The sequence below is a fragment of the Anomalospiza imberbis genome, chromosome 3 (assembly GCF_031753505.1).
Source record: "Anomalospiza imberbis isolate Cuckoo-Finch-1a 21T00152 chromosome 3, ASM3175350v1, whole genome shotgun sequence".
Lineage (NCBI taxonomy): Eukaryota > Metazoa > Chordata > Aves > Passeriformes > Viduidae > Anomalospiza > Anomalospiza imberbis.
Genome location: NC_089683.1, coordinates 41,161,612 through 41,181,889, shown reverse-complemented (window position 1 = coordinate 41,181,889; position 20,278 = coordinate 41,161,612). Strand labels below are relative to the sequence as shown.

General features: G+C 43.2%; 1 protein-coding gene across 4 annotated transcripts; it reads left to right on the top strand.

Annotated features, from left to right (window-relative positions):
- Positions 1-1,801: 1,801 nt before the first annotated feature.
- COQ3 (coenzyme Q3, methyltransferase) lies at positions 1,802-9,573 on the top strand. 4 transcript variants are annotated; one of them, XM_068184138.1, is made up of 7 exons: positions 1,802-2,108; positions 3,052-3,145; positions 3,523-3,675; positions 3,830-3,929; positions 5,497-5,739; positions 6,947-7,106; positions 8,514-9,573. In XM_068184138.1, exons 1-7 carry the CDS (start codon positions 1,817-1,819, stop codon positions 8,714-8,716), a joined length of 1,245 nt encoding a protein of 414 aa, XP_068040239.1. In that variant the 5' UTR covers positions 1,802-1,816; the 3' UTR covers positions 8,717-9,573. The 4 variants fall into 4 exon arrangements, with proteins under 4 accessions (XP_068040239.1, XP_068040238.1, XP_068040241.1 ...); XM_068184137.1 differs by having other exon boundaries at positions 3,022-3,145; XM_068184140.1 differs by having other exon boundaries at positions 2,009-2,108; positions 3,048-3,145.
- Positions 9,574-20,278: the final 10,705 nt, after the last annotated feature.

Sequence of the window (20,278 nt, the reverse complement as noted above, 5' to 3'; positions counted from 1 at the left end):
TTTAACTGTTTCAGAAATCTTACTATTAACGGCCTACTCATCACTCAGTTATTAAATGCACGTCGGTATTCTTGTCAGCATCACATTAAACTTCTTTGGGCTTTGGAAATTCCCCTTAGGAATGTTTTTCACCAGGAAAGGCTAGAATAACAACCACTCTCTTAATTCCATACATCTGAAGTTATCCTAAAATGTGCAAATACGTACAAAGATGGGAATGTATTGTTTTAAAATGAATGTTGCAAAAACATTTCAATGCACTACAGCAAAGCAGTATACAGGATTTTGAATGTCATGCAGCAACATGACATTTGGAGACATTTCCCTTGAAAACTTTTTTAATAAATGAGGGATGGTGTGGAATCAAATGAATAATGATTTCCATGCAAATTGTTCTGAAGGTGAATACAACCAAGCCAATGTCTGCATGTGCCCCAAGGTGCTCGCTACACTATGTATGAACAAGAATTAGCTGTGGCCATGGATAGGCCAAAAAAGAGTAGTACTGTTAAGTAGACTACATGGCCAGTGTGCATGTATTTACTTGCTTGTAAGCCATTCTAAAATCACAAATATAGAAGCAATGGTAACGCAAGGTTTGGCTCTCTTGCTCAGATTTTGCATTTGTTTTGCTAAATTAATGACAAGTAATAAAACTGAATAATATGTGGATGCATGCTTTGAAGGAAGGCTTAGTTTTGTCTCTTAAGGAGACTATCCATAAAGGATTTGCTGAAGCTCTGTTTTTTTCAGTAGCTCTGAGGTGTTTTTAATGACTTGCAGTGCACCGTGAGCTTTGTTGGATAGAAAGCAGGTGAGTAGAAAAGTGAGGCAGGTACATACTAAGCAGGTTTGCCATATGTTTAATTGCTGTCCAGACAAGCTTTTTTGAGCTCTTTCAGCAGTCCTTGTTTAGCTTTGAAAAGAAAATAATCCAGACTTTAACTTCTACATGAATTATACTGTATTTACAGGAGACCTGTAATAGAAACAGGCAGATTTCAAGCAGTGAGGCCTGTAGTACCAAGCAAGGTCAGTTCAGAAAGCAAGCTGGCACTAGAGGGAAGTCAAGCCAGGACAGGTTATACTACTCAAAATGTCCTGCAGCCTGGAGGATGCTCCTGCCCTTGGCGCTGTGCAGGCCGTGCCTCCTGCCTGCGGCTGCCAGCATCTGCACAGCCAGGCAGGGAACACGGCCTTTGATCATCTGCCTGGCAGGCACGGGAGCGCTGCCAGCTCTGCTTTCAGGGCTTACCTTTGCCTTGCTCTGCACTGCTGCCTTCCAGACAGCTTTGGTTTTCACTGCGCGTTCTTCTTGGACCTGCAGCTCAATAAAGTGTCAGAAAACTAATCTTTAAAATACCTGGCATAATTCTCTTCCATTTGTGTGCATCAGCCCTGAACTGCCAGGGCCGCTCACCTCGGTTCGGGGCCCCTGGGCAGCGGTGCCTGCGAGGGAGCAGGGAAAGCAGAAACCCTTCTCGTTCCTGGGCCACAGCCTGGACTTCATCTGCAAACCGTGACACGGCAGCCTCTCCGAGATGCAGCAGCATGCCAGCTTGGATGGTTCCCGTGAGGAGCCTGCCCCAGGCCCAGCCATGCTGGGGCCCAGAGGTTCTGCTCCAGGCCGCAGTGCCGGCTGGTGGGATCGCTTCCCTCTGAGCCTGGCCCGACGCGAGCACTCTCGTACTTGCGCCATGGCCTGCGAGCCCGGTGTGTTTCTTGGTAATGAAGGGGACTGAAAGCTGTGGGCTCGTCGCTGTGTCATCCGAACGAGCCTCTGCTTGCGGGTCTTTTCGTGTTCCAAGACAAGGGAATGACGGGGCACACATTTAAGCAGAGCTGCTCCAGATGCAGCCCTGGCGACCAGCGCCACCGTAGGGGCTGGTATTCGCACCGGCCCCAGCACCGGGCGGAACCTTCCCGGCGCCCGCCCGGCGAGGCAGCCGGCACCGCCGGCCGCGGACCGGGGCGGGGCGGGGCGAGAGCGGCGGCGGCGGCGGCGGCGGCGGCGGCGGCGGCCATGTGGGGCGGCGGGGCGGCCCGCGCGCTCACTCGCGCCCTGCGGCGCCGGCGGGCGGCGGCCGCGCTGCCGGGGGCTGCGGGCGGTGAGCGGGCGCTGGGCGGGCGCGGGAGAGCGGGCGGGAGGGCCCCGGCGCGGCCGGCGGCAGCGGCGGCGTAACAGGCCTTCGCTTCGCCGGCTCCCTCACAGCCGGGACCCGCAAACCTCCGGCCGGCGGCGGCCCCGCGCGTGTGTCTGGCTGCTGCCGGCCGCGTCCCACGGCACTCCCGGCCCACTCGGCGCCGGCCCAGCCCCAGCCCGTCGGGAAGGTGTTGTGCCTCTGCCGCCTCCTTTGCAGTCCGGAGGTGTCTAGATCGCTCCATCGCTCACTGCGGCCTAAAATCGTCCTCAGGGGATGGTTTACTGTGGGTGCAGTGAGGCATTGCTGTGATTCGGGGGCTGTAGGTGACCAGGCAGCAGCTGGATGTGAGCGAGTGTTGGCCGTGCTGGGGAGAGCCCTGCGTCGGCTGAGCAGGAGCGGAGAACAACTGCAGGATATTGTCCCTGGCCTGTCTGTGCACCGTCCGTGAGGGTTTTTTGCTTAGGTTTCCTTACTGGATTTTACCATGCAAAATGAGTGTGCAGCTGTGTATGTCTCTTTCCAGCACATAATAAACCCAGTGCTGCTGAGTGTGTGTGTGTGTGCACAGCTTACGGTCAGGGTAGACATTTTGGGAAAATTCACACTAAGTGAAACATTTCAGTTGCATAAAAAGCTCTTTTCTGTTCACTGGAAATGATGTACAAATTATTGTACATAATTTGAGGAGTACAGGGGTGGTGAACTAGCATACATTCTTTTATTTAATCCCCAACTCTGTAAGTACAATAGTGAGCAAATGTGCAAATATTTGCATGGTTAATATTCTGCTAGAGCAGCACTCTTACAACTAGGTGTTTTGTCTCTTGACTTCTTGTAAAGCTGATGTTTTCAATTTGGATGTCTTTTATTTATGCAGATGACCATGCTGATCTGTCTTTTCAGACAGGTCTGAGAGATATTCTTCAGGACTACAACAGGAAAAGACGAATGAAGTCCAGTAGTACCTTGCCTGTCTCTCTGACTGAAATGAAAAACAACATGTAAGTATTGTATCTAAAATAACCCTGTGTGATGAGGGCTACCCTTTTCTGTAACAATTTAATTTGACTTCGTAACTTTGTGACAGTGTCACCTGGAGTCATTTTTATATCTCACACGTTTGAATATTTGATGTGTCCTGTTCATGTTTTACTAAGTGCCAACTTAAAAATTACAGGCATGCAGCCATCTGTTTGGGAAGATATGTTACCCATACAGCGTATAATATCTGTGTGCTACTAAATGAGTTAACTCAAATCTCTAAAGAAAGATGAGTTTTACCTTTTTGCATTTTCTGATGCAGTATTTGTTTTTCCCATATTTCAGCTGACATGAAATATTAGTATTGGTTTAATGATGTTCAGCTTTCATTATTTAGGTTCACTGTGAAGAGACCTTTGAGCACTTCACACTCATCAGTAGATTCAAAGGAAATGAAAAAATTCCAGCTCCTTGCACATAAGTGGTGGGATGAAGAAGGAGAATATGCAGCCCTTCATTCTATGAATGATATTAGAGTGCCATTTATTAGGTATGGTTTTGAAGACAGATTTTTTTATATGTACTATTTCTGAATGACCTCAGAAAATATTGTAAAAAAAGCCAATTACCGGTACTTAAGGTAACTACAGCATCTATTGAAGCACCTTGTGGGTTCGACCTTAATCACATCCCTTTTCTTTCAGAGATACTCTGTTGAGCATGAGTAGTAATTATCATCTGGGAAATCCACTTTCTGGAATCAAGATTCTTGACGTGGGCTGTGGCGGAGGGCTGCTGAGTGAGGTAAGAAACAGTGAGCTCTGTATTTTCTTGCTAAAAGCCATGCAAGGTATTTGAATTGTACAAATTACACTGACTAATTTCTCATCCTCCAAGGAGGACTTTTTCTCTTCTATGATATGTTAATTACTGAGTAGAATGCAGTGCACTCATACTAAAAAACCCATAGACTATTTGGTTAGCATAATGTGGTGGTTTACAGAGAATGAGAGAGTTGGTAATGACAAATTCTAAAATTCTGAGATTCTAAATCAGGAAAATAAGATTTCAAGCACTGTAAAGTAAAGGAGAGAGTAAGAATGATGAAAAAGTCCTTGCATATTTCTTCCTTTATTTTTCTTGTTTTTACTTTACAAGTCTAGGCAGGAGTACTTGGAATCGTGACATCATCATTACCAAAGAAGCAAGTTTTGTTATAAACTTGTTCTTACACATTCATTTATTTATCTTCAGTGATTTACATGGGGATGGGGATTCTCACCTTTGATTTGATCTCATAGGAAATGCATGGAACAACATCAAGCACCCAAATCATACCTCTCCTGTGTCAGTAGAGATTGCTGCTGTAAAGGGGCTGATGTTACAGTGGCTTCCAGAGAATTCTGCACAAACTTGGGACTGAGAAGTTACTGTTTGTGGTGGAACTCTGTCCACACAGGCTCTGAACAGTGCTGTGTCCCATCAATAGACTAGGGATGGTTTGTGAATTTAGAGTTACAGATCTGGCTAACTTACTCTGCGAACTTCATCAGCATCTGAAGTGAGGTGTTACAAAGGGACCTCAATCTCTCCCATGTTTTCTTTCTTGGTTTTTTTCTCCTCTTTTGAGCAAAATCTTGTAGTCTTGTGAGAGGGGTCTCTCCAGCAATGCTGGCAAAACTGGTGTGCTGCATCACCTTCTCAGGTTGAACAACTGGTGAATTTCAGGTTGGAATATCATACTTGTGGTCATGTTCTACAGCCTGTTACAGTTTCAGAAGAGGTGATGACTAAGGTGCTAACCTTGGAGTAAGAAGACACTGGAGAAACCTGAGTGACAGCCAAGGCTGATGCTATCCTAGTAAACATCAGTGTTTAGTTCTCAGCAGTGAGAAAGTCCCAGAGATAATCATATATCAAGTAACCATTAAAAAGATATGAGGATTTACCATTACAGGTGGATGTTGAAGAAAGTAATGACAGTAATTAAATATGGCATTGTTTTCCCCCCTTTAATTACGGTGTTGATTTTCCCCCTTTGTTTGTCCTGTATCAGAGAGTAGTAGTGGCAGAAATCTTTATTTGGTGTAAAAAAATGAATTGAGAACAAATTATTCTAAAAGATAATTTAGATGTGTGTGTATAGTCCACTATATAATTTTCTAAGAAAATTAACATCACCTTTCCCAAATCTAAGGGTGTTTTTGCTTTAATAAACATTTAAAATAAAACTGCCGGATCAGAGCTCATAATTTACTGTTGTTTGTTTTGTGATGATGCTTTCTGCATCTTGTATGTGCATTGCAAAGTTGCAGAAACCTTTAAGTAAATTGTTTTCATGCAGAGAATAAATTACACTCTTTTTTATTAGCCTTTAGGTAGACTGGGAGCTTCAGTTACTGGAATTGATCCTGTGGAGGACAACATTAGAACAGCAGATCGGCACAAGTCATTTGATCCGGTCCTGGCCAAGAGAATACAGTACAAGTGCAGTTCACTGGAGGAGATTGTGGAAGAGTCTATGGAAACCTTTGATGTAATTGTAGCTTCTGAAGTAGCGGAGCATGTGGCTGACCTTGAAACGTTTATCAAGTGTTGCTCTCAGGTGTTAAAGGTAAGAGAGTTTTTGCTTTCATTATTGGGAATTTTATTCTCTTTTATTATTGTGGCTTTTTAAAAGGAGTGTGAAAACATATCTGCACACATTTCTCCGCTAAGTCAGAAGCATGTTCTAGAAGTGCCTTCCATTCTTCTCCGTGATGCAAATACATCTTCCCAAATTCAGTAACCACAGTTAGGGGAAATTTATTTCCCCAACTCAGCCTCAGAAAAGTGTTAAGGCATTACCCAGCATTGCAGGTTTGCGTTGCATCAGGACCATAAGAAATCTGGGTGCATCTGATTTCACACAGGTGAGAGGAAATGTGGCAGTGCTGCTGTTGATGGACAGCTGTGGCTCAGACTGCATGGGAACTCTGTAATGACACAAGATTTTATTCCAGCACTAGCATTACATCAGATGAGATCTTGGATTGCTATTAAAGGTTCCTAGTTAAGCTTTGGAGATAATCAGGTAGTTACTCATCTTGATACTAGTTCATTTGCAAAGAAGGATGGTAAGCTCAGCACACAAGTGGGAGCTTTTCTTTGATCTCTTTATCTTTCTGGTCATCAGAAGAAATATAAATTATTTCAGTTGAATGCACTACTAATTTTTAGCCTGCTAGGTACAAAGAAATTATCCCTTATTTCTAACAAACAGTCCTTTAAGGACTTAGAATTTGTTTCTGGCTTTGTTTCTTTGCCCATGTAATTATTAAACCAAGCATGGCATGGCATTCAGCAGTCTCAGAAATTAAGGAAGTATTTCACATTTTACTTTGGTTTCAATTAAAAAAGCGGTTTGTGGTTTTATTTTGGTTTTTTGCTTCGTTGGGTTTTTAGTTTTTTGAGATTTTTTTGTTGTTTTTTTTTAATAATAGATATTGTATATGCTTTAATACCTTTTATTTATCCATTTCCTGGGCAGAAAATATTATAACTGACTTTTCTAGGTGTTCTTTGGGCTAGGGAATAGTTTTTAGGCCACCCAAGACCTGATTATGTTGATTCTTTGAAGATTCCTGAGACATACTGTTAGAACATTATATTCTTTCTTGTATTAAAATGTTATAAATTTCTGTCCTGGGATGAAATTACTTCTTACTTTTGCATTGTGTAGACTTTGACATAGACAAATTATTTGTCGTAATGTGATTAAATTTACAATTTAAAAAAACCCAAAAAATTCTTCTAACTGAACATTTTAATATTTTAATTAGCCTGAAGGTTCTTTATTCATTACGACAATCAATAAAACACAATTGTCCTATGTCCTGGGAATTGTGGTTGCAGAAAAAATAATGGGGATTGTACCAGAAGGAACACATGAATGGGAGAAATTTGTTCCCCCTGAGGAGTTGGAGCGCCTCCTGGAATCAAGTAAGTTTCAGACCAGATGGTGGGAACAGAGAGAGATATCCAAATGGTTTCTGTAGAAATGGCAAAGGGATAAGTTAGGTGGGGTGAGTGCTAGCAACAATACACAGCTTTTTCTGCTTGAGTTAACAGTCATATATTAAGAGTATAATTCCTGGTTTAAAGACACTGCTGCTTACTGGATTTTGCATAAAATAAATTAAATGGAATCCTAAGAGTGCAGTGATTACTTGAACAAAATCACTGTTGCAGCTGCCCTCTGTTTAAAGCCTAAATAAAAAGTTCCAGTGTTTTCCATTGTGTTCTGGTGAGATAATATATGCTCTGAAGTGGTTCATAAGCTCTAGGTCAGATTTGAGGAAATATCTTTGTTGGCACTCTGGGGCTGCACTGCTGCCACTGCATTGTTTGTTGCCCTTCGTTTGGGAGGAGACGTTTTTATTTTTGGTTTGCTGCTCCATATTCTCTATTTGTATTGTGTTACTAAAAGATTTTTTCCAAAATGTGAAGATGAAACCTACCACAAATTCATTAGTCAGTTCTTGAGAAACTCTGTGATACTGATTTTAATTATTTCTAATTAAATTACCCTGGTCTGATTGCTTTTAAAATAGACAGAGCACTGAGCTGGGAAGACTTCTGCCCATTGCCCTTCTTCACCACAAATGTTTTAAAACCTCTCACCAAATATTTCACTTTGCTCCAGTTCACTGCAAAGAAGCTGAAGTATGAATGGAGCTATTCTTTTGGCAAGGTCTTTTCCTGGCACTTTGCAGTGATGCCATAAGGAATATGACCAATACTGGTTCACATACTGGTGGTTCTTTCAGTTCTTCCTTTGAAAGGAGAAGCAGGTGCAGTGGAGTGATTTGTTTTGATAGGGTGTTTATTTTCGGCCTTCCATCCTGTATCCTGCTGGGTCACAGCAGATCCGTGCAGTGAACCGAGTGCTGCTCAGCTGGGAGTGATAAATCACTCTTTCTTTGCACCGAGTCCTTGATGGCATTCATGTGCCTTTTTCTTGCATTCTTCCATTCCTAAAGGGAATCTGAAGAATCCTTGCAAAGATGTGCTCAGATTTTGATTTTGGAACATGTCAACGTGAAGCATGTCTCCACCTCAAGTCAGCCAGGCGAGAAGACGTGAGGCTGGGGTTTTCAGCAGAGCCCTGTAGCTGCTGGTGGTGCGTAGCCTGGCACAGAGCTGTTGCAGCCACTGCCAGGAGCACGACCTGCTGTCACCAGCGATGCCAGTGGCGCTGCCTGTAGGGTTGTCTGACAAAGGCCAGCTTCCTCCCCAGCCCAGAGGAAGAAGCATGTTTCAGACTTGCTGTTCTAATGAGCTTGATGTTGCAGTGACTTAGAATATTTAAGAACATCCGTTGCTTTATATGGCTTCTTTCTTTCCTAGATGGCTTTTCAGTCAAGAGCATGAATGGGATGTTGTATAATCCGCTCTCAGGCTCCTGGAGCTGGATGGAGAGCACGAGCCTGAACTACGCAGCACACGCAGTCAAGTCTGGGACTCTGGCATGGTCACACGCCACAGACGCCCTGCCAGAGACAGATGTTCAACAGCGCTCGGCCACAGCTGGCACAGCTGGCACTGTCTGATGGCACTGTCTGATGTGTGTGGTGATAGACTCATTTTCAGAACAGAAAATGAGCTTTTACTCAAATGGACACAATAAAACCTTTGACAACAACAAGTTTCCTGTTTGCATCAATAATACACGCACTATTTTTGGCCAGATACTTAGGACGGTCTCAAAAAAATCAAGTGCCCACTATCTCAGGAATCTTTTAAGATTGAAATGAGCAAAGCTTTTAAAGAATAAGTATTTTCATGAGAAAGTAGTTTCAAACTGTTGGACAGGGAAATGCAAATTATTCTGTTGGTAGCTTGGAGGGAGCTATTGTCTGGTAGTGTTTTTAGTCCTGGGACTCAAATCTCCATAGAATAATGGCTTAGGGGTAGAGTGAGTTAAAAACCACAATGCTGTACAATAAATAAAATGCCTTAAGTATTTAAGATATTCAACTCTGTAAAAATATATTAAATGCTTAAGATTTGCAAAGACTTTTTTCTGTAATACACCTTTCTCCCTGAGCAGGGGAAACAAAATAGCAAACCTTTACTGTTGAATATTGCTGTTTCTGCTGTTTCTGTAACTGAAATAGAAGAAGAGTCTCTGAGACCAGAGCGCCTCAGCTGTCAAAGCCTCTTCACCATAAAGATACTTGTACCTGTGCCGATTTTTCAACTTTCTCCCTCTGCCCAAATAAAGGGAAGCTGCAGGTAAAATTTTACTAAGCAGCCAGAGCTCTGTGGTAGAAGAATAACAGATCAGCAGTCTGTCCTATAACTGAGGTGCCATACCTATTAATTCTTAATGTTCTAGAGCCCGAGTAAGGAAAAGTCATTTACAATGAAACAGAACTTTCTAAATAAAGTATCATGTGTGTGTCTATGACTGCATCTCCTTCCTTTCTCCTTTTTCTTTCAGCTTGTACACAGCTGGAAAGGTGCCTTGGTTTTGTTTGCAGGGATGAAAATGAAACTTTTTTTTTCCTCCTCTTATTTTTCCCTGTTTTAGTTGCTTGTGCATTTCTCCTACTGTAGAGGTGGGGTGGGCTAAATTAGTTTTTTACACATTTGCATTCTTCCTGCTTTGCTGTATCTGTATGTTGCCTTCAGATCCAAGTTTCGTGATGGATTTGATGATGCCTAGAAGAATATAGTTAATTTATAATGGAAATAATAGTTATTCATAGCTAATAAAGATTAAGAAGTACCTGCTGTAATTGCTTCCATGACAATAAGTTCTGCTTCATAATATTTCTGTGGAATATAGCTTGGTTTTGAGAAGAAGATTCATGATCATGTTAAGAGTTTAGTGATGGAGAAGCCACTACACCAGTAAAGAAATTATTCCAAAGTTTAACCTTGGAACCTCACCAGTGTTGTCCTAACATCCTCCTTTTTACACTTAAGCACCTCTATCAGCTGCAGTTTTGAGTTGTCACCCCTTAATTTTCTTTTAGATAAGTGGTCTGAGATTATCTCTACAGCTGTTACCACTACACATGTGTTTCTGAGTTCACATAAAGTTCTGTGGTAAACATTTCTAGAGCATGGCAGCAGAACTGCCTGCAACAATTCATTAATGGTTTCACTAATGCTGTCCACAGGAGGAATGCATCATTCCTTGTCTGCCTTTCTTCTGCAAAGGAATCTCTGCTCCATTGGTCATGCATGCAGTGTGGTGCACAGCATTCAGGAGAGGAGCGATGCTGGAAGAAATTGTGGAATCAAAAGAGATAGCCAGTAGTCTTTGATCCTGTGTTCAGGCATGTTATACCATGTGGCTCCAGTGAGTTTCCCTAACCAAATTACCAACATCAGTCTAAGTTACTACAACTGTATGACTCTTGTTTCAAATTTTGCCAGCAGCTCTGAAAAGCACTGAGACCTGGACAGATTCCTGAGGTAGCTGACAAGAAACATCCCCCAAGAGGCGGGCCCACCTCCACTGATTTATTTTGAGACTTGTCAAGTGAAATAAAAAATGTTATAAAACTGGCATAGAAAGAGCTGATTGTTTTATTTAGGAGCCCTAAGTCCAGATGTTTGTGTGACTAGCTGTTACCCTGTCTTTCTCATCCTTTCCATTTTTCCTCACTTCATAGATTCACAGAATATTCTGAGTTGAGAGAGACACACATAGTCAACTCCAAAGTGAATTACTTGTTACAAAACCTTGCAGTTTTTCATTAAACTGTGAACTACCTAGGGAAAGGGTGTCTTGTTCAGCTTTTTTCGCTGTTATTTCTATTGCACATAGGACAAAAAACCTTTGATGCTGCCTGAGTTCTCTGTCCAAGCTCACAAGAGGGATCCTGTACCTAATGAACAATGGCTGCCATTTAAACCACAAGCACATGGACCTGGGCATCCATGGATACCTCTGGCTTTGACAAAAACCTTACCACAAGCATCTAATCTTCTGCTTCTACATGTGTGTTGGAGCCCTGTTAATCCAGGAGAGTTTTGAGAGCAGTGTGGACAAGTGAGTTGGGACTGCTTGAGCAACAACTTGTACCTTTAGTATGTCTCCAGATGTCCTGGTATGCTCAATCCCCTGTCCTTACCCCTCAGTTTTCTTCTCCTGGGGATTATCCTAACTCTTGGCTGTATTTCATCCCTCTGTTTAAAACAACCTTGTTTTAATGCAGGAATGATAGAATGCAGTAGAAATCATTTTAATGAGATAACAGTACAAAAATATCCTACACTTGTGAACTGGTTTTGGTGTTTTATATCCCAGCTTTATAATAAATGTGCAACTGGCACAGTGTAATCAAATTTAATACTGTGCGGTGAAGCACTTGTGCTCCAGAAACCTTTTTCTTAAAATCTGTGCCTAGAAAACCAATGATGTTTTCACACTTCTCTTAGCCCAGCTGCTGCAGAAATTTCATAGATGCTATTGAAATAGACAGAATTTAAATAAAATAAATTTGCAAATCTTTTCTCTTTCATTTTGCAACTTGTTCATGTTTATGGAGCCATAGCTTCAATGCTTACAGGAACAGTGGTGCTAGGAGGTGAAAAAAGCAATGTTATTGCAGCAGGCATGCACCCAGGACTAGGGGTGAGGCAAGAGGTGATTCTTGCCTTGGGATAGGGAAAAAAAACTGTATTTGGCACTTGGTCTTTTTCAGTCTCTGTTTATTTCTAGTTGTATACCCTTGACTCTCCCATTACCAGCCATTTATTCCTGCAACAAAACAAATCAGAGTAAGAAGCTGATTAAAAAAAAAATCCAGCAGAGTAAACAATGGTGTTCTGGGTGGTCTCGGTATTCAGCTGTGGTTTGTCTTGCTGTGTTGTTTCATCTCTCCCACATTGCTCCACATGATCCCAGTCCCAACTCTTTGCTCAGACTGATTCTTGTCTGAGGTGTAAATATGGTTTTTTTGCTTTCTTTCCTATTTTTACTATGTTTCCCTGGGATGCTGCTGGTGTAGTTCGGGGAGCTAAATTTTCCCACTGTGGAGGACTAGAGCCATTTGGGAGGTAATGGACAGGGAGAAGATGGGACGGAACACTCCCTTGAGGGGCAGTAGGCTTTTAGGTTGGCTCAGCCTGTCTTGTGGAACAGCACATTCAGATAATAATTGAAACATTAATTGTGCTCAAGCCCAACTGGAGTAGTATGAGAGCCTCAGAGGAGATCTGCATTTAATCTCCTTTTTAAATAGAAATACAACTTGAAGTTTCCATATTCCCCTTATGCTATCTTATTGCCTATTGTTCCTTTGTGGTCCAGTGACATTTCATGGCCATTTTTGCAGGACTTGACAATTTCTTTCTTCTACATTTCCACTAACACCCTGTGTCAGTTTTCTTGGGGAAGGAAAGAAAGAGAGAGAAAGAAGTGGGAAAGGAATTGTGCAGTAGCTGTGAGTTAAGAGTAATGAATATCTTGTTGGAAGTTTTTCTGAAAATGGCTTCTGTAGTTTTTCACTATGTTGAAATCTCAGCTTTAATTAAAAAGAAAGGCAACAAACAAATACATTTATTTTCCATACACTTTTAATAAATGCTTGAAAGGAATAATCCCATGCAGTCTAGAAGTTCAGAAGTCAGAAGACTCAGTGTCTTAATTAGCCTGATGCAGCAGTCTGGAGAAGAAAAACTGAGACAGAACATGAATTACTATGTGGGTGCTGATACTGTATTTGCAAGGGTTTGAGAGGTGCCCAGGAGTACCTGGAATGGGGGAGAACATTGAAAAGCCAGAAACAGAAGCAGTATGAGCAATGCCTGGAAGATAAGTATGATTCCGACGGAGAGGAGAAATGTGAAGTAGAGGTGTAGAGGGCAGTCCAGTTCTAGTGTGCCTTTGAAGAGGAACTACCGATGGTTGGGAGAGTGGCTCTGTGTCACACTGAAGCATAAAAGTTCAGGAGTTCACAACCTCCCACTTGCTTTTGCACATTAACCTCCAGTGCCTCATTCCAAATGCCTACACCCTTGCTGAGCTCCTAGAAATAAAGGTGGTGACTTGCTAATCATGACTTGTGGACAGATCTCTCATTCAAGACATTCTCCAGGTAATAGGACAAAATTCTAATCACTTCAAGTTTGTGATGACAGTAAACCTTATTTTTATTGACATGTTCCACTGAAGCAATATAAAATGTCATGTTATATGCTAGCTAGAAGGGCTGGGATTTCACCTAGACTGTAAAATCACCTGACCTGTCTTGACTCAAACAAGCATTAATTGCACAGCCACCTCTCAGTGCATTAGGAATTCAGGATATATACTTAGATCTCCATTTTATTGTGCTTGTACTCCCCCATGGAGTCACTCCAGCAATATTATCAATATTCACTTGTTCTAAGAAGATAAAATATTTTTTTCTTCCTAAAAGGATTGTGAAGACCATTAGTGTTCCATTAATAAATCTGAAATCTCTGTTGCATTCTCATGAGATATGTTAAAACACTCCCAAAAAACCACACAAAAAAAAACCAAAAAACAAAAACAAATCAACAAGCCAAACAAAAAAAAAAAATGCACCAAAAAACCCCACAAAAAAAACAAAAACCAAAAACCAATCCCAGAATAACTTGGAGATTGAATTGCTAAGATTGCCTTGTATGGTAGTTGTATTATAAAAACTTACAATAGTAGAAGATAGAGAAAATGATATGGTGTTTATTTTCCTGAGTTAGAATATGCACATATAACCTGCAGACATAAAATAATTAAAGTAAACAAAACATACAATAAAGTATACCTCAGAAGGATGTGTCCAACTCAAATGTAAATTAGCAGATTTACCTCGAATGCCCTGTGATGAAGCATAGCCCCAGCACTGACACATGGGTCTTTGCCTTCCATCTGTTGCAGAAGGGGCAGCTCAGCACCTTGCCTTCCTTGATCCACCTCCAAGTTATGCTTTACAGAACTGATGGGACCTGGCTACCCCTGGGGGACCTCTTTGGGGTGCTCCCTGCCTTGGTCCCCAGCTGTAACTGAGGAGGTCCTGACCTGGATGGGCACGTCCACAGCCATCCAATGCTCACCGCTGCTGCAGGAACACTGAGCACTGTGTCTCTTCCACACTCAGAGATGTTAAAAACCAGTTGTTCTTTCTAAACAAAGCACTACCAGATTGCCTTTCAATGACAAAGAGAGGTAATGTTTTCATTATCCTCCTCTCAGCTTTCCCAATCCCAACAGCAAGACCATCTAACCTTCAAGAGCACAAAGCTTTGGAATACTGAGGTGGTTCTCTGACCATGGACTTGTCCAAAGACCTCTGTTCTGCAGCCAGGAAAAATGACACCTTGATTTTAGAATGACCAGAACAGCATTTCTCAGTACATCATAGTAATAAAAGTCCTGCCAAAGCTGCCAACCAAAGGTGTCTGCTAAGAAGAAATATGAGTGTGTAGGATGGGGTTTGGGTCACATTGCTATGGCAAGATGAAGTGCCCTGGAGAAACCTTATTTTTGCCTTCTCCAGAAGAAGCGTAAGGCCCCAAATGAAGACATAGATGTTTCTGAAGGTGTTGTCAGATGAGATGATGTCCCTTGAAAGGACAGCTAAGGGAGGAAGCTACACAGGCTGAAAAACTTAGAGGCAGGTAATGAAAGAAACTTTACCTGGCCTATCTAGGCAGGACAGCATTCCCATGTGGGTTGTGCAGCATCTCTCCCTTATTGAATCTTACCTGTGGATAAGGAAAAAGCTTCTGTCTACAGGATTACTTAACAAGCATTTTTGTCCAGAACCCAATTTATAATAAACCAAAATCCTCCTGCCTTCTACAGTGATCAACAGTTCACCTTCTTGGAGGATGCAGACTGCAGGCCATTGGCTCTGCCACTGTCTTTCCCATCTCTCTTTTTTTTTCCAGAGCTCTTGGGAGATGAAAGCACAGCCTTGGAATATGGCCTCTGGAAGGGTCTCTCCTCCTCCCTGTTCCCATCCCTTCTCATTCCCCTCCCACTGCTTTCAGCTGACAGTTTACTGGCAGACAAATGTGTCATGCTGGAATGATCTCTTCCCATTTTGTGAACTGATTGCTCTGGATTGGTGGTTTTTTTCTCCCTAATGGTACACTGCTCCATTTTGCAGTGTCTGCAGCAGCCAGTGCTTTTACCTCTATTACCAGCTTAGGCTACTTAGAAGCAAATCTAAGGCAGATGAATTGAAGCAACTCATTTTCTCTGAAAACCTGAAGACCATATAGATCTCTTGAAAAAAATAAATATGGTAAGGAAAGGAAATCTGTGTAAGAAAATCTGCAAAAACTTAATACATCTCTATTATTAGTCAAATACGAACTGAGATGCCAACCAGGTCATGGCAGTATGTACTGCAATTCTTACTTCTTCTGAGTGTGCTGTAGATCAGAGAGCACTTATAAACGAGCAAAGACTGGGATCCACTGCACCAGGCTATGGCAAGCAATCTGTAGCAGGTTCCCAACACTATTCTTCTATTGAGAAAATTTTATATTAAATACCTGACTATAAATCATGTAACTGCCCCCACGACATTGTGAGGGTTGTCAGTTGTCCAAAAAGCTTGTAAAACAGAGTAATAAAATTAAAAACAACTAAAGAATTGTGAGACTGTAGGTCTGTCAGCTGAGTAGCAGTCAGCTCTACTCAACTGCCACCCTGAGTACTTCCACCTACAGAAAGCAGGTTTCATGCAAAGCCTTTTTTTTTTGTTTCCAGTGAAATCAAGAAACTTGAGTTACATCATTCAGGGCAGTGTTAGGGTATGTGTTGCCTTAGGAAGTGGCTTTGTTTACCAGCAAGTGCAAAGTAAACTCTGGAGAACTGCTAGAATTGCACTTAATGTGGACTTACATACAGACACTTCCATATAGCACTGAAGTAGTTTAGATTTTTTATGTTCTGCATTTTCTATGTATTTGTACCTTTATATGTCATTAAAGTATCATTAATTCATTTTCTAAATCCAAACCGAAACACAGCATTACTCTTTTGCATCTATACCTTGGCTATTCTTGTCTGAATAATTAAAAAGACATGTTTATGAAACTCAGGCTGCCCTGAGAGATCATTAATATTACAACAAAACCAATCCTGGCAGCAGTCAGGGATTGTTTCAGAAGGATCCTGGGTCGCCTGCTGGTGATGAAAAACCTTTTTTTCACCCTCTCATAAACTCAGACCTCACCGCAAAACCCATTAAATGATGTCATCTGCAGTAAAGGGCTCAGTAAGTCTGGGCTACTTCAAAGAGAAAGAAAGCACTTCCATACCACCGGATGATGACCCCGGCAACACTCTAAGTGAGAGCCCAGCCTGAGCTGGGGACAGCCAGTCCCTGTGCAAGGGCACAGCAAGGTGCTTTCGCTTCAGGCAGAACAACCTGTAAAACTAACCCACACTGATTCATGGAGCTGTTCAAAGCTCCGTGCTGCCCAACCTTTCAGCACTTGGAAAAGAGAGAGGCAGCAAGTAGGAGGCACGGATGACACCACTGCGGGAAGTAAGTGAAAAATGGGTGGTCCTATTTCTTAAAGCCCCAGGGGAGATCTGGTGAGTGAAACTCTGCTGTACAAATCCAGCTGGCAGCAGTACTTGGAAGTAAAGCCTGGGGTAAGCACAAGTTCAGAGCATGAGCTCTGATTTTTAAAAAGCTGACTTACTTCTGAGCTAAAACACAGATGGGACAGCTTGTGCACTGGCACTCCACAAAGTCTCATCACAACCACTGGGTTCAGACTGGTTTCCACCCAATGCCACCTTTGTGGCAGCCTGCCATGGTAACATCAGGCTTTTTTAAAGATGTGCAATGAACTCAAGGACATAACAGAAAAAAAAAAAAAGGTAATGAAGATCAAGAGTCTTTATGCCAATGCAGAGAATCTAGTAACATTCTAAGTGCCTTCCTGCCCCCTAATCAAATTGCAGGGTTCAGAAGAAAACTCTGGCTTGCTATATAACAACCTCAGATTTATGTTAACTAGAAAAATTGACTTATTTTATTCTGTTACTCGCTCTTCCTTCAGGCAGCTGCACTAGAACAGATTACAGATAGAAGTGTATTTTAATGTATTAGGTATTTTGCTCTGTGTGATGTATTTGAGGGATGACTGTTCCAGTCTGTGCTGCACTTGGTGTGTGTTTGCAGCCAGACAGGCTTTGAGTGCATCCCTCTTAGCTCTCATTTTCCCCACTCAAAAAAGTGAACAGTGGTAATTAAGCTAACATGCTAAATTAGCTGGATTTCCACCCTCCCTAAGCGAGACAGCAAGGCAGCTGCCAGTGCAGTGGGCATCACTTGTGAGCCTCTTTGGGGCAAATTTGGGAAAATCAGACCATATCTCAGGAACCACCCAGACTGTGGCACCTGCAATGCACAGGAGCAGAAAACAATACTCGGGTTTGTGGGCATTGCAACCAGCTAATAATCCTCTCTAATACAAGGCATTTGCAACACGCAACAGTGCCTGAAGGAATGGACATTGCATTCTTCCACAGCCAGGGAAAAGGCAGGCTAAGGACATTTTGCTGTTTTGCCTGCCAATAAGCTTGACTACCAGACTGCCATGCCAAATGGATTCAATATCTGCTGGCAGAAATCTTTGAAACCTGAAAGAAGAAAGGCTGGCAGAGCATCACTAGTGAGATAACCAAGTGTGGGACAGGTACGAGGGTACTTGTGTTCTACCCATGCTCTTTATTTGCTGTTAAACTCTGGCAAACAAAATGTGACACTGGGACATGCACCTTTTAAATGGCCAGGTGTGGTCAGCACCATGCAGGTAATAATCAACCTCTAAAAATCCTGTTTATGAGCAGGACAGCAAGGCTGCTGGGGTTTCCATGCAGATCTGTATCTGACATACCATAAGGTACATGTGTTCCGCTGATGAGGCTTCCACACCGTTCTAGGAAGCATTATTGTGCTCTGAACCCTTGCAACTTCTAGGCAACACTGCAGCCAAAATGGGATTAACACAGCATGAAGTCCTCCTCCAAAAGAAGGGTAGCAGTGCCCTTACTGAGCAAGTGCTAAACACCTGACTGAAGTCCGGCTCTAAGAATCCTGGGGCAACCAGGCATAAGCTGGACTACCAAAACACAGCATCGATCTTCAGAGCATAAACTGCAGTAATTCATCCAGGTTTGCCTAACTTTTATGGGTCTGCACCAGGACCTTCCCTCTCTATTCTCCCCCACAGGTCTCATTTGTACTGGCCATTGATAAAAACACAGATTTTAGGATAACTCATTTGTCTCTGAAAGTCAAGCAGTGGCAGCAGATGGGGTGCCCAGGATGTCCAGGACCTCTCCCTGCCCTCACAGAAACTTAGATCCCAGCTGTAACTGGATCCCTCTTATCAGTAACACAGCAAGCAATTCCCATGCAGGAACAAAAGCTGAGACCAGCTACCAGGCTGTGACAGTCCAGATTTATTAGGCTGTCTGCCACTTGAAACAAATCTCTGGCCTGAGATTTGCAGGTGCTGTAGCAGAGAAAAAGCACTTTTCTTCTTTGTGCCTTCATTGCCCTGTCATAAGAATTTAACAAAACCGTATACTTCAAATGATCAGCTGTGGCATGAAAAGGCTGCTGCTCTCACTTTCCACTCTTGTTTCATTACCTGTGCATCACCTGTCATGTGGGATGGCTCCAAAGCTGTGCAGAAGCTGCTCAGCCAGCACCTTGCTAAGGATGAGTGCAAAGAAGTGCAGCTCATTTTGGAGGGCACATGTGGAATGAGATTTACTGGGACTTCTCTGATCCCATTGACTCCTGAGAGTGGAGTATCAGCACAGTATTGAACACATACTTGCATGGCAGCCTGTGGCTACTGAATATGTGTAAACAACAAGCTCAAAGTGAGGAGCAAAACAAAATGCTGCAAGGAGCTGCAGGAAAGTTGCAGAGCAAAGCAGCCTTCCCTGGTGAGTGCAGGCAGGAGGCAGAGACAGTTCATAGACTCACAGAAGCATAGACTGTCCTGAGGTGGAAAGGACCACAAGGGTCACAGAAGAACAGCTCCTGGCCTTGCACAGGACAACTTCAAGAATCACGCTTGAGAACTTCTTGGACTCTGCTAGGCTTGGTGCTGTGACCACTTCCCTGGGGAGCCTATTCCAGTGTCCAAACACCCTCTGGGTGAAGAACATCCAACCTAAACCTCCCCTGACATCTTCAAGTTGCTCTCATTGACGTTGCACAGAAAAATTAAACACACAGCTGGCCACTGCTGGCACTAGGAGAAGTCACTATATAGATCTGTACTTCATGAGTTTGCTCAGGACCTCCTCTTCCTCATTCGCCTCCTTCGTCCCACCTGTCCCATATCCTGAGGTAAAGCATCTACAGAGTCCTTGTCACAGACTTTGTCCATCCTTCCTGGACACTGAAAGTTGGTCCATTTGTGTTAAGGGTAAGCTAATTCCTCTTGCCCCATGGCATAATAAAATATCCAACTTGTGTGAGCATTTTGGAGCAACTATGTACACATCACAGCATTTGACAAAGCGCTATTTAGGCAGTGGTACTACCTAAAAAACAAAGGGTGCTGTTTTGGGGTTGGTGTGACATGCAGAGCTGAGGATATTTGGCAGAATGCAGGTGAAGCGCTGCTCATGCCATCACAGGATACCCAAAGATTCTACTTCCACAGGGAGGCCAGAGGCCAGGGAATGCTGGGACCCTCAGAAAATCTCATGACCTTGTGGGACAAGGGATTTGCTTTGAAGCCATTTTGCTTCCCTTTCTGCTTTTCTGAGGTGACCGAGGCTTGCCTCAGTCACCTCATCGAGCACCAGAATAGTAAGAAAGAAATCGCGACGGTGTTTGCGGACACAGTGTGGCAATGCTCAGCTGCGGCCAGGCACCCGGCGGAGGAAGCGTGGCTTTTTTTGTCCCAAATACCGGGTGAATGCGAGGCTTCTGTTCCTCCAGGAGCAGCACGGAGATGCTCGGACCGCGGGCATTCTAACAGGGCAGGCTCACACGCAAGCCCCCGAGTGTGGAACCGAGCCTCCGCGCCCTCAATTCTGAACAGCGGCTGCCGGGCCTGGGGGACTCCGCAAGGGCAGGGCAGGACACACCCGGCCCACCCCATCCCCTCCTTCTCCTTCTCCTTCTCCT